Source organism: Euprymna scolopes, unplaced genomic scaffold, assembly GCF_053919585.1.
Source record: "Euprymna scolopes isolate OS-2025 unplaced genomic scaffold, ASM5391958v1 sca5, whole genome shotgun sequence".
Classification (NCBI taxonomy): Eukaryota; Metazoa; Mollusca; class Cephalopoda; order Sepiida; family Sepiolidae; genus Euprymna; species Euprymna scolopes.
In genome coordinates, this window is record NW_027633546.1 from 301,430 (window position 1) to 311,470 (window position 10,041).

The following is a 10,041-nucleotide window of genomic DNA, read 5'->3' on the forward strand; positions in this document are numbered from 1 at the left end:
TATATATATATATATATATATGATTAGTTTTTTTTGGAAAAAGAATTCCAGCAGAGTGCTCAATTAAAAGGAAAATCCAAAATGTAAGAGCGTATTTATATTTTGTGTACAGAAAGTTGTTAGTTGAGACAGATCATTGGTACCGTCGGTTTCAAGCCCGATAATAAGGCCCGTTTAAGGTATCCTTATCAAGCTCTCTTCATTTGGATGAAATATTAAGATATTGACTTTTTTACTGTTTGTAACACACAAAAATAATAAAGCAGTTAACAATTTCAAAGAATTTCTACAACAAAATAAATTTAAAAAAAAATCAATGACACAAAATCAAATAAAATTAAACTAAAGTTTTATTTTATTTAAACTCATTTATTCACGGAACCATCTTGTTTAAAATTAAAATTCCATCAAGCTTTGCATTTGTTGAAAACCGACTCCACTGGTTTTCCTTCCTTGCTTACAGTACGCGTGTGGATTGGCATTTTGAACGCCCTGCAACAAAGGGAAAATATCTACAATTATAAATCTGAAACAATGTTTTCATTACAAACGTGTAACTATACGAGATGTTTTCAATAAGTTTCTAGACTTTTTTCGTATGTGAACTTTTATTGATAGTGCATGCATTAAACTCTAGTCCCCTTCGAAGTAATCTCCCCCGGTTGCAACGAAGTTATTGTACCGTTCTAATAACGTCTGCACGGCTCAATGGAAGTCCTCTTGTGTGAGCATGTCAATCACCCTCCTCACAACCACTCTCATCTCCTCAATTGTCTCATAATGACAGCCTTTAAAGTTTCCTTGAGCTTAGGGAATAACCAAAAGCAACACGGTTCAAGGTCTGGACTATAGGGAGGGTGATAATCTGAATTGATCAACTCAGCCATCTTCCTGCTGTCATGGCAACGTCTTTCTTTCTGAACATCCTTCTGAGAAATTTCGCGCAAATCTTCCGCATCTTCAGTTTCCCGCAAATAATTGTGTGTACAGTTCCCACACTGATATCAAACTGTGCACGTATTGTCTCTATAGACACACGACGGCCGTATCCATGAAATTCTTTATTTGGCCAATCAACTCTAATGTTCTAACTTCTTTACTCTTCCATCTCCTCTCATCATCCATCGCAGACTCCCTGTCCTCTTTGACTCTCTTATGCCACTCAAAAACTGATGCTCGATTCATAAAAGATGGTCCAAAAGCAGTCTGAAGCATTCCGTACGTTTCTGTGGCATTTTTTTTACCAAGTTTAAATAAGAAATTTATTGCATAACGTTCTTCGAAAGTGTCTTAATTTTTACACCTATCTCCACCTGGGCTGCCTTCTGTTGTATTGATCCATCCCGCTACTACCGTTTTTTTTTTACACCTATCTCCACCCGGGCTTCCTATATAGATAAATAAACGACAAAAGTCTATATTCCAAAGTTCATGAGGGTGACCATCTTATAATTTATTTCTTTTTTTTCAGAAGCTGTAACTACCGTATAAATCGAAATTCAAAATGGCGTAATGGAAACATAATATAAGGTATTGGTAGCTTCTCTTACAATTTTCGGATTTTAATCATGTAAAAACTTTATTTCCTTTTGATAGGTTGATTGTTGCTATTTTTCTGATGAGTTAAGGGCAAAATAGATTCATTGATTAATATAATAAGCTGATTGATTTTGCGCTATGAAACATACTTTCAAGTATTGTAAATGTCAACTGAATTAAAGGAATACATTATAAGATTCTCAACATCATGAACTTTGGAATATAGACTTTGGTTATTCATTCACTATATATATATATATATATATATATATATATATATATATATATATATATATGAATATATAAATATAAATATAAATAAATATAACTGTACCCTGCCACGCGTTGCTCTGGCTAAATTTGGTGTAATGGAAAATTCTAATAAAAAGAGAAAATGCATGTTTCTTATATTCTTAGTACAGCAATCCACTCTAAAAAAAAAGAAAAATATGAAAAAAATGGTACTCTTGCAGAATTGGATCCTGATCCTCAGGATTACCGTCAATCATTGCTTGGGCTCGACCAACAATCAGTGGATAAAGCTAACGTTGAAACGCTAAATTTTTTTTTCTGTATACAAAAATGTGAGTTAGTAATTAATATTTGAGTGATGGGGGGGTTACTATACACAGATTCGAAAAAGTTGTCCAAAAACAAATGAAAGCAAAGGTAAGGTAAGTTACATTTCTACCTAACTGGATAGTTGTTTAGTGTTTTTATGTAAGGTAAAATGTTTAATCGGCTGGAAAAACAGAAATGGTTGCAAACTGTTGAATACGTTAAGTTTGGGAAATGAAGTTGAAAACTAAAAACTATACAATACAGTGTCAAAAACCCACCGAATACGTTACCATGACATAGGCTGACATAATCGGTGGGTTTGTGACAGTATTTTTTATAGTTTTTTAGTTTTAACTCACTTTCTCAAACTTAACATAATTAACAGTGTTCGCCACCATTTGTATCTTTCAAATACAACGATAAACAGTTTTTCGAGCTGACTAAACGTTACATTAAATGAAAAGGGTTTGTATTAACAGATACAAAGAAGTTGTCAAAAAATGAATATATAACAAATAAATGTTATCAAAGGCAAGAAAAGTAAATGTTCTACCTAACTGGATAAGATTGTAGTGTTTTTATGTAATGTATAATGTTTAATCAGTTCAAAAACATGCAGTGTTTATCGGTATATTTGAAAAATACAAATGGCGGCAGACTGTATCGAACACGTTAAGTTTGGGGAAATTTTGGGAAAATGAGTTTAAACTAAAAAACTATACAAAATACTGTTAGGAACTCACTCAGTATATGTTACTGTGATGTAGGCTGACATATAATCAGTGGTTTTCAATTTTGATCGATACAGGTAACAACTTTTAAGTCCCTTTTAGTGATTACCTGGTTTGAGGATATTATACAACTAAATTGCAAATCTGCCCCAAAAATCCGGTATTTACTTTAAGGCCCGTCTCATGTTCGATTGATTACATGCTCCTGGTTAGGACCCATAGCTGGAGGAAGCTTCACATGCCTCCGAACAGTATCTTAGTCCAAAATACACTGTAGCTTACATTGCTTTGTAGAGAACCTACACTTAATTTTATTTAAATAGGCTGTCATTATGAGAAAATTGAGATGAGAAAAGAGTCCGTGACGAGGGCCATTGACACGCTTTCACAAAAGGATTTCAATTGGGCATCCCAGGAGTTGTTTGAACGGCACAGCAAGTGCATTGCAGTCGTAGAAGTTTACTTCGAAGGAAACTCGGGATTCTTGTGTGTATTGTCGATCAACTACTTTATTTAATCACCTAAATTAATATACGAAAATATAATTTTATGCGTAAATGTTCAGTATTTACTTCAACGGTGCTCAATACATATGTAGAGCTAGGTAGTAAGTTATAAAAATTAAACTACACAGACTATTTCGCGTTTCATTCTCGTACGCCTGACGCAATCTCACGAGAATGAAATGCAGAATATTCTGTGTAGTTTAATTGCCATATATGTTTTTATAACTTACCATATGTATATATATGTATATATATATATATATATATATATATACACACATATGTGTGTATATATATATATATATATATATATATATATATAAACTATTAAATCAACTTGTACATGGGCAAAGATAGTATCCATAATTATACCACACGACTACTTACTGCTTGTCCACTATGAAGTTTATTTCATCATCGGATGAAATTGCGGCGTCTATTTTGCTGGGAATACCACGGAAGTATTGATTTACTGGGTATTTATCCCTCTGATCGACGTCCTCATCTTTCGGATAGAATATGTAAAAATGGCCCTCCTGCAAAAATGCAAACAACAATATTTGTAAAATTATTAAACCGCCTACATCTCTACATTTCAATCTTGTTTAGCATTGTCGAGTATATATTGCTTACGTGTCGATATATTTCATCGTCTATAACAATTATAACAAACAGGGACAAATAACAGTCTCTTAGGGTTCACATCGGTCAATAAAGAAACATACCAGGACTGGTCCTGCCTTGATAGAGTTCACAGTAGACTTCGTAACCTCGTAGGAGATGTCCTTTTCTCTTCCTTGCAACCTCTATCTCACAGAAGAGATGTTGCGAGTTTGTCTCTGTTGTATCGTTATTGTCATGGAAAGTGTTCCACTGAGCTTCAATCTATGGTCCCCCCTCGCCAAACTTTCACAAGAAACACTCGTCTAGCTGTAAACACTATCAATAATTCCCCCCACTCTTTATCTGTGCCTAAACCTAAACGTAGATTCCATGAACAAAGCTTCTTTCTTAGAACTGCACGCCTGTGGAATTGTCTTCCGTTTTCCTGCTTTCCGGCTGACTACAATATGGTTGTCTTCAAGTCTAACGTAAATAAGTTCTTGATGAGCCGTTCCATATAAGTTATCAAATTTACCAAATTGTCATTACTAATGATTAGTATATTGTCCAATTTCTACTGTACACTCTTTAACCCTTATCCTTGAGTGGCCTCTTGGCCTTGATAATGTGGTGATGCCTGTGTAAAAAATACCTTATCCATCTGGGTTCATGTTCATTTGACGGATCCTCGGAAAATAAAGTTTTGTTGCTATTTTCAGCAGCTTTATTTTTGATGTTTCCCTCATTGGAAAGCTGTAACACTGCCCATTAGATTTTTACTATCGATGTTTTCCTCTACTCGGAGCCATTATGGTCTGAGGACCGTAATGGCTCCTTCTGCCTACCAACTAGGTCTGCTCTCTCTGACTCCCAATTCTTGACAAACTCATACGTGTATTTTTAAGTAATCTGATGACATCATTTTGTTTATGTTCGAACAAGTTAACATTTTTCTTTGTGCTAGTTATGAAACAGACAATTTTTGTGCAAGGGCTGGTTTTTAATAAAGACGCTGAAACCAGGCGTCGTGTTTTAAATAAACTTGAAAACGAGCCGAATGAAAAACTACAAAGCTTAGCCGAAGACTGTGAACGGCTTATTGAGTTGAAGCAGGACAGTCGTGACATAGAGGAAAACGGAGTATCGCACATTAAAATGATCCATCAGACGAAAAAATTAACTTAAAAAAATAACCAGAGGAAAAAAACAGGGAAAAGATCCACCTGGACAGTGTTGGAGGTTTGAAGATAAACATTGGTAAAATGAGTGTCCCTACAAATTTAAACAATGTGACATATGCTACCAGAAATGACATGAGGCATCACATTGTAGGAAAAAATCTCTTAGAAAAAAGACATCCATTAAACTCACAAAATTGAATCTGAAGAACGAAATATCCAGAAATATGTTAAAATGTTTAAAAAGAAAGTAAGACTACAGCTTGATGGTAGGTCTGACATTTCCATTATTAATGTACGTACATGGAAGAAGCTTGGGAGACCTGATATGATTAGATCACATAAAACGGCGAGAAGCGTCAGTGGTGAAATATCATTTTCAAAGGAGAATTATTGACGAATATTTCTTTTCAGAATAAGATTAATGTACATACATGAAAGAAGTTTTTAACATAATAATTTTCCCTTTTAGCAATGGTTTCAACCATTTGTTTGATTAAAAATTCGATAATATGCGTAAACGCTTACTTTCTTAAGTGGTTTTGATCAGGACTGTATATATATATATATATATATATATATATATATATGTATGTATATATATATGTATATATATATATATATATACTTTCTTAATCGATGTTTTCTCTTGACAATATATCGGTTGAAAGACGTCTCGAGGTTTATTTTAGTTTTTTTTATAATCACTATTTATAAATATATAAATTTACTCTTAAATCGTTTTTATTAACGCTTTCCCCTTTATTAATTATTTATTTCCCAGCTCGGTATGTCTCCGGATATCTTGTTCAAAGCTATTATTAATATATATATCTGTGTGTGTGTGTGTGTGTGTGTGTGTGTGTGTGCGTGCGTGCTTTTGTGTGTAACATTGTACAAACCTTGTAAAGAAAAATGCGTTCACCGCCATCATAATACTGAATTGCACATTCGGGGCTGTGGCTCTTTTCGTTCGAGGTAGCTTTTGGAGAAGTTTCAGACAAAGTGAATTGCCCTGCGGAATTTACCGTATACGCCCATACTTTTTCATCTGAATAATAATTATAAGAAGAATAATAATAAGAAGAACAAAAACAAGAAGAAGAAGAAGAAGAAAAGCAAATAAGTAAAACAACTGAAATATTAAGCAAAACCCTTTGAATGCGCAGACTATTACACATGGACAACATATGAACGTATGATCAATAAAACTTTTCTCTCATGCATGGAGAATTGTTATCATATTTGGGCTTGTGCATCTACTACTAGTCTCTCGCTCATGGACAGAATTCAAAAGAGAGTCGCCAACCTTATAGGTCCCGAACTGTTAGCTGGCTTCAGCTTTTGTCCCATCGACGAAATCTTGCATCCCTCTGCCTGTTTCACAAGTATTTTAATGGTGGATGCTCCGACGAATTACAAATTCTTGTAGCACCTCGTCGTAAATATCACCTAACAGACCCGGCAACAGCAAAATCCCACCCCTACACAGTAGAGATCCCCAGATGCCAGAAAATATTCTACTCTAATAGTTTCTTCTCCAAAAATGCAAGACTTTGGAATTTCCGTCCGGGTCCCTGTTTCCCTGACTGTACTATGCTGAAGTTCAATTGTAATGTAAACAGAGATCTTGCTGCTCAACTCCCTACATAGCATCCTTGCAATTTACGCCCCAGATAGTAGACCCCTACATCAAAGTGGCATTTGTTTTGTGTGAAAATGAAAAAAAAAGTATCAATAAATGTTTAGCTATATTTTCGTACCTCCATTTATAATTCAAACTCATTTCAATACGTACAAGCAATAAATATCAGACCACATTTTGATATACTATGTACTTTTTGATTTTAATTATAAACGTTACAAAACTTTCAGTGCGAACCGTATTTCGTATTTTATAAGATTCACACCTGGAAGATGTGATACTAATTAGAAATACATTTACCTTTAAATAAATAAGCTTTGCTGGTTTTCTTTGAATATACAGCGGCTTGTACCAAATCCGGACCACCGGGGAAAAGAGTTTGGACAGGCGTCTTTTTTCCATTTTGTCCGTCAATAACTTCTCCTTGGTCAACAAACACAAAATCTACTTCTTTTACTGAAAACAGAAAAATAATTAAAATCTTTTAAAATTAAGTACTTATGCAGAATAGATACCGTGCTGAAATAATAACGTTATTATTTAGAACCTCAAACTTAACATGGAGGGAGAAGGGTGTTTTGTAAGTATTCTGTACTTTAACCTTACAATTTCATAAAAAAAGATACAGTAAAACGTGGATTTTACTTGAAAATACTATTTTAAAAAATAGAACGATACTTTCTCTGCACTAACTCATAGGGGATTCTATTTGGGATCAGATTTGCAGGAATACTTTATAGGGAGTTGGGCACATTACACTTGAACTTTTGCATGTCAGTACAGTCACGGAAGTATGGGCCCGGGAGGTAATTCTAAAGTCTAGGAGTTTGAGGAAAGAAGCTGTTTGAGTAGAAAGCTTTGAAGCATCTCGAATTATTTACGTCATCAACAGTGAAAAGATGGTATTTTACTACTTCTCGGGCCATTAATGTCGTGGGAGCTCTACTATGTTGAGTTCGTCCGAGCCTTTTTTATTTTTTATTGAAGCACTTGTAAAACAGGCACGGGAATGCCACATTTCGGCGATGGGACAGTGATTGGAGTTAGGCCGACAGTGTGGAACCTATTAGATTGACGACTCTTTTCTGAACTTTATCTAAGAGCGACAGGCTACTGGTAGATGCACCAGCACAGATGTGACAACAATACTCCATGCATATGCGAATAGTTGCTTTGTAAAGATACAGGGTACTTTCAGGTGTGAGTAATCTCTTAGCACGGTAGAGAGAGTCCATGTGTAAATTCATATTGTTTGTGAATGTTAAGCCTAACAGCTTGAAGGAAGCACTTTAATTCTTTTGACGAGTGTAACTTTTCAGTAAACATATATATACTTAGTGCGAACTCAATTAACCCAAATTACCATGCGGGAGCGCAGGAATACTTGGTTTAGAACCTATCCTATTGGAGCGGCTGTTTTATTATATTAGTATAGTCGTAGTGGGCAATGAAAGGGGCCCTGCACATATCTCCGATGAGCATTCCCAAGGCCACAATCATGTGGATGAAGAGTTGGCAGATGGTCTACATTTTGCCTGTTTGGTACTTATGTACATCCAATTTATCCAGCACTACTCGCCCTCAAACTGAAACCATTAACTAAAATGACAGCTTAAACAAAAACTACAATCAAACGAGGCACAAATCCAAATAAAACTAAATCGCCTTTTTCCTTGATGTTCGCAGTCAGAAATATCCGTGGATTTATAACTAATTTAGATAATGTAGAAAATTATTTCTTAGCAAAGTCCCCGGATATCTTAGTTCTAAAAAAAATTAACTTACACTCGCCCGTCTAACCACTCTAAGATGCTTGATTATCTCCCACTCTGCCGTAAGGAATCAGGCAGAATTGCACGGACTTGGAGTCTATATTCGAAACACACTCTCCTTGATGAGAGAATCCAAACTAAAATCAAACAACCTGGCCTCAATGTGCCTTAGACTAAACTTGTAACAATAGCTACTTATATTTTCTTTACCCTTTATCTCGACCCAGGACTGTACCCTAAACAATTAAGTCTCCGACAGCATAGATGCAACACTTTTTTTTAGACATTGGTGCCCAAGTACCTGCATTTGGTGAGTTTAATATCATAGTAATTGGATTAGTTTCTCACACATAGCTTTTCCATATCCCATTCTAAGACAGTCACGTTCCCGACTCGTCTCCCAGATCGACAGGATCAGTAAGTCTCACTTATAGATTTATTTCTGACGACAGTTGCCGGGAATTATGTAACAAATGCTCATAGTCCACTCGAGAATTCCGTTCACATTGTGAGAATCACGCTAAACTTTCGAATCGGAGCTTAAGAGTTATACAAAAAATATGTAACACTTACTTCTCATGGCCGCATCGATGGTTTTGTATGACTGCTGGCAAAAACCAACTTCATCCCCACCTTTAGCATCATCGTCCGGAAGTACCTTATCATCTGTAACTCCACCATTATCTGGTAATGCATCATCTTTACCCCCATCAGCATCGGGGTTAACTGCATCATCATCATCTGTAACCCCACCATTATCTGGTAATGCATCATCTTTACCCCCATCATCATCGGGGTTTACTGCATCATCATCATCTGTAACCCCACCATTATCTGGTAATGCATCATCTTTACCCCCATCATCATCAGGGTTAACTGCATCATCATCATCTGTAACTCCACCATTATCTGGTAATGCATCATCTTTACCCCCATCATCATCAGGGTTAACTGCATCATCATCATCTGTAACTCCACCATTATCTGGTAATGCATCATCTTTACCCCCATCATCATCAGGTTTAACTGCATCATCATCATATGTAACTCCACCATTATCTGGTAATGCATCATCATAATGTGTAACGGCATCATCATCTTTAGTTTCATCATCATTTTGAAATGCCCAATCCTCTGTAACTCCATAATCACCATCATCATATTCATATCCATAATCATCTGCAAGAAAATAAAACCCTTTAAAATAAAAATCACGATCGACAAAACAAAACATATAAAAACAAGGAAATCAAGCCACACTACAAAACCCCATTCTCATGAGTGAATTTCAAAATATTATATGGAAATAAACGCGGTCTATTCTTCAATATGTTATAGATAGATATATTATCAGTAAAATCGATATTCGCTTCTAACTAGCATATGATTTTTCACTAGTGGGATCTGTGGAAGTTCCACAGAGGACACTTTCATATGTAATATATTGATGTTAGCATTCTGTAGATGTTCAGTGTTAATGGAGACTCTCTGATATTATTTTAGCTT

At 35.3% G+C, this 10,041-nt stretch overlaps 1 protein-coding gene across 1 annotated transcript; it reads right to left on the reverse strand.

Moving 5' to 3' along the window:
• Positions 1-370: 370 nt before the first annotated feature.
• LOC145274875 (uncharacterized) lies at positions 371-9,784 on the reverse strand. The gene is made up of 5 exons (XM_080127489.1): positions 9,109-9,784; positions 7,064-7,219; positions 6,021-6,169; positions 3,725-3,873; positions 371-492 (listed from the first exon to the last, which is right to left on the reverse strand). Exons 1-5 carry the CDS (start codon positions 9,767-9,769, stop codon positions 408-410), a joined length of 1,200 nt encoding a protein of 399 aa, XP_079983615.1. The 5' UTR covers positions 9,770-9,784; the 3' UTR covers positions 371-407.
• Positions 9,785-10,041: the final 257 nt, after the last annotated feature.

What these genes read in the sequence shown, in the direction of transcription:
- LOC145274875 (XM_080127489.1), bottom strand. Translation starts at nt 9,769, where the DNA reads ATGTTTTGTTTTGTCGATCGTGATTTTTATTTTAAAGGGTTTTATTTT. An exon ending in CAAAGCTTATTTATTTAAAG is followed by an intron (nt 6,170 to 7,063) that starts GTAAATGTATTT and finishes ATTATTATTCAG; the next exon opens with ATGAAAAAGTATGGGCGTAT. An exon ending in AACTTCATAGTGGACAAGCA is followed by an intron (nt 493 to 3,724) that starts GTAAGTAGTCGT and finishes CCTTTGTTGCAG; the next exon opens with GGCGTTCAAAATGCCAATCC.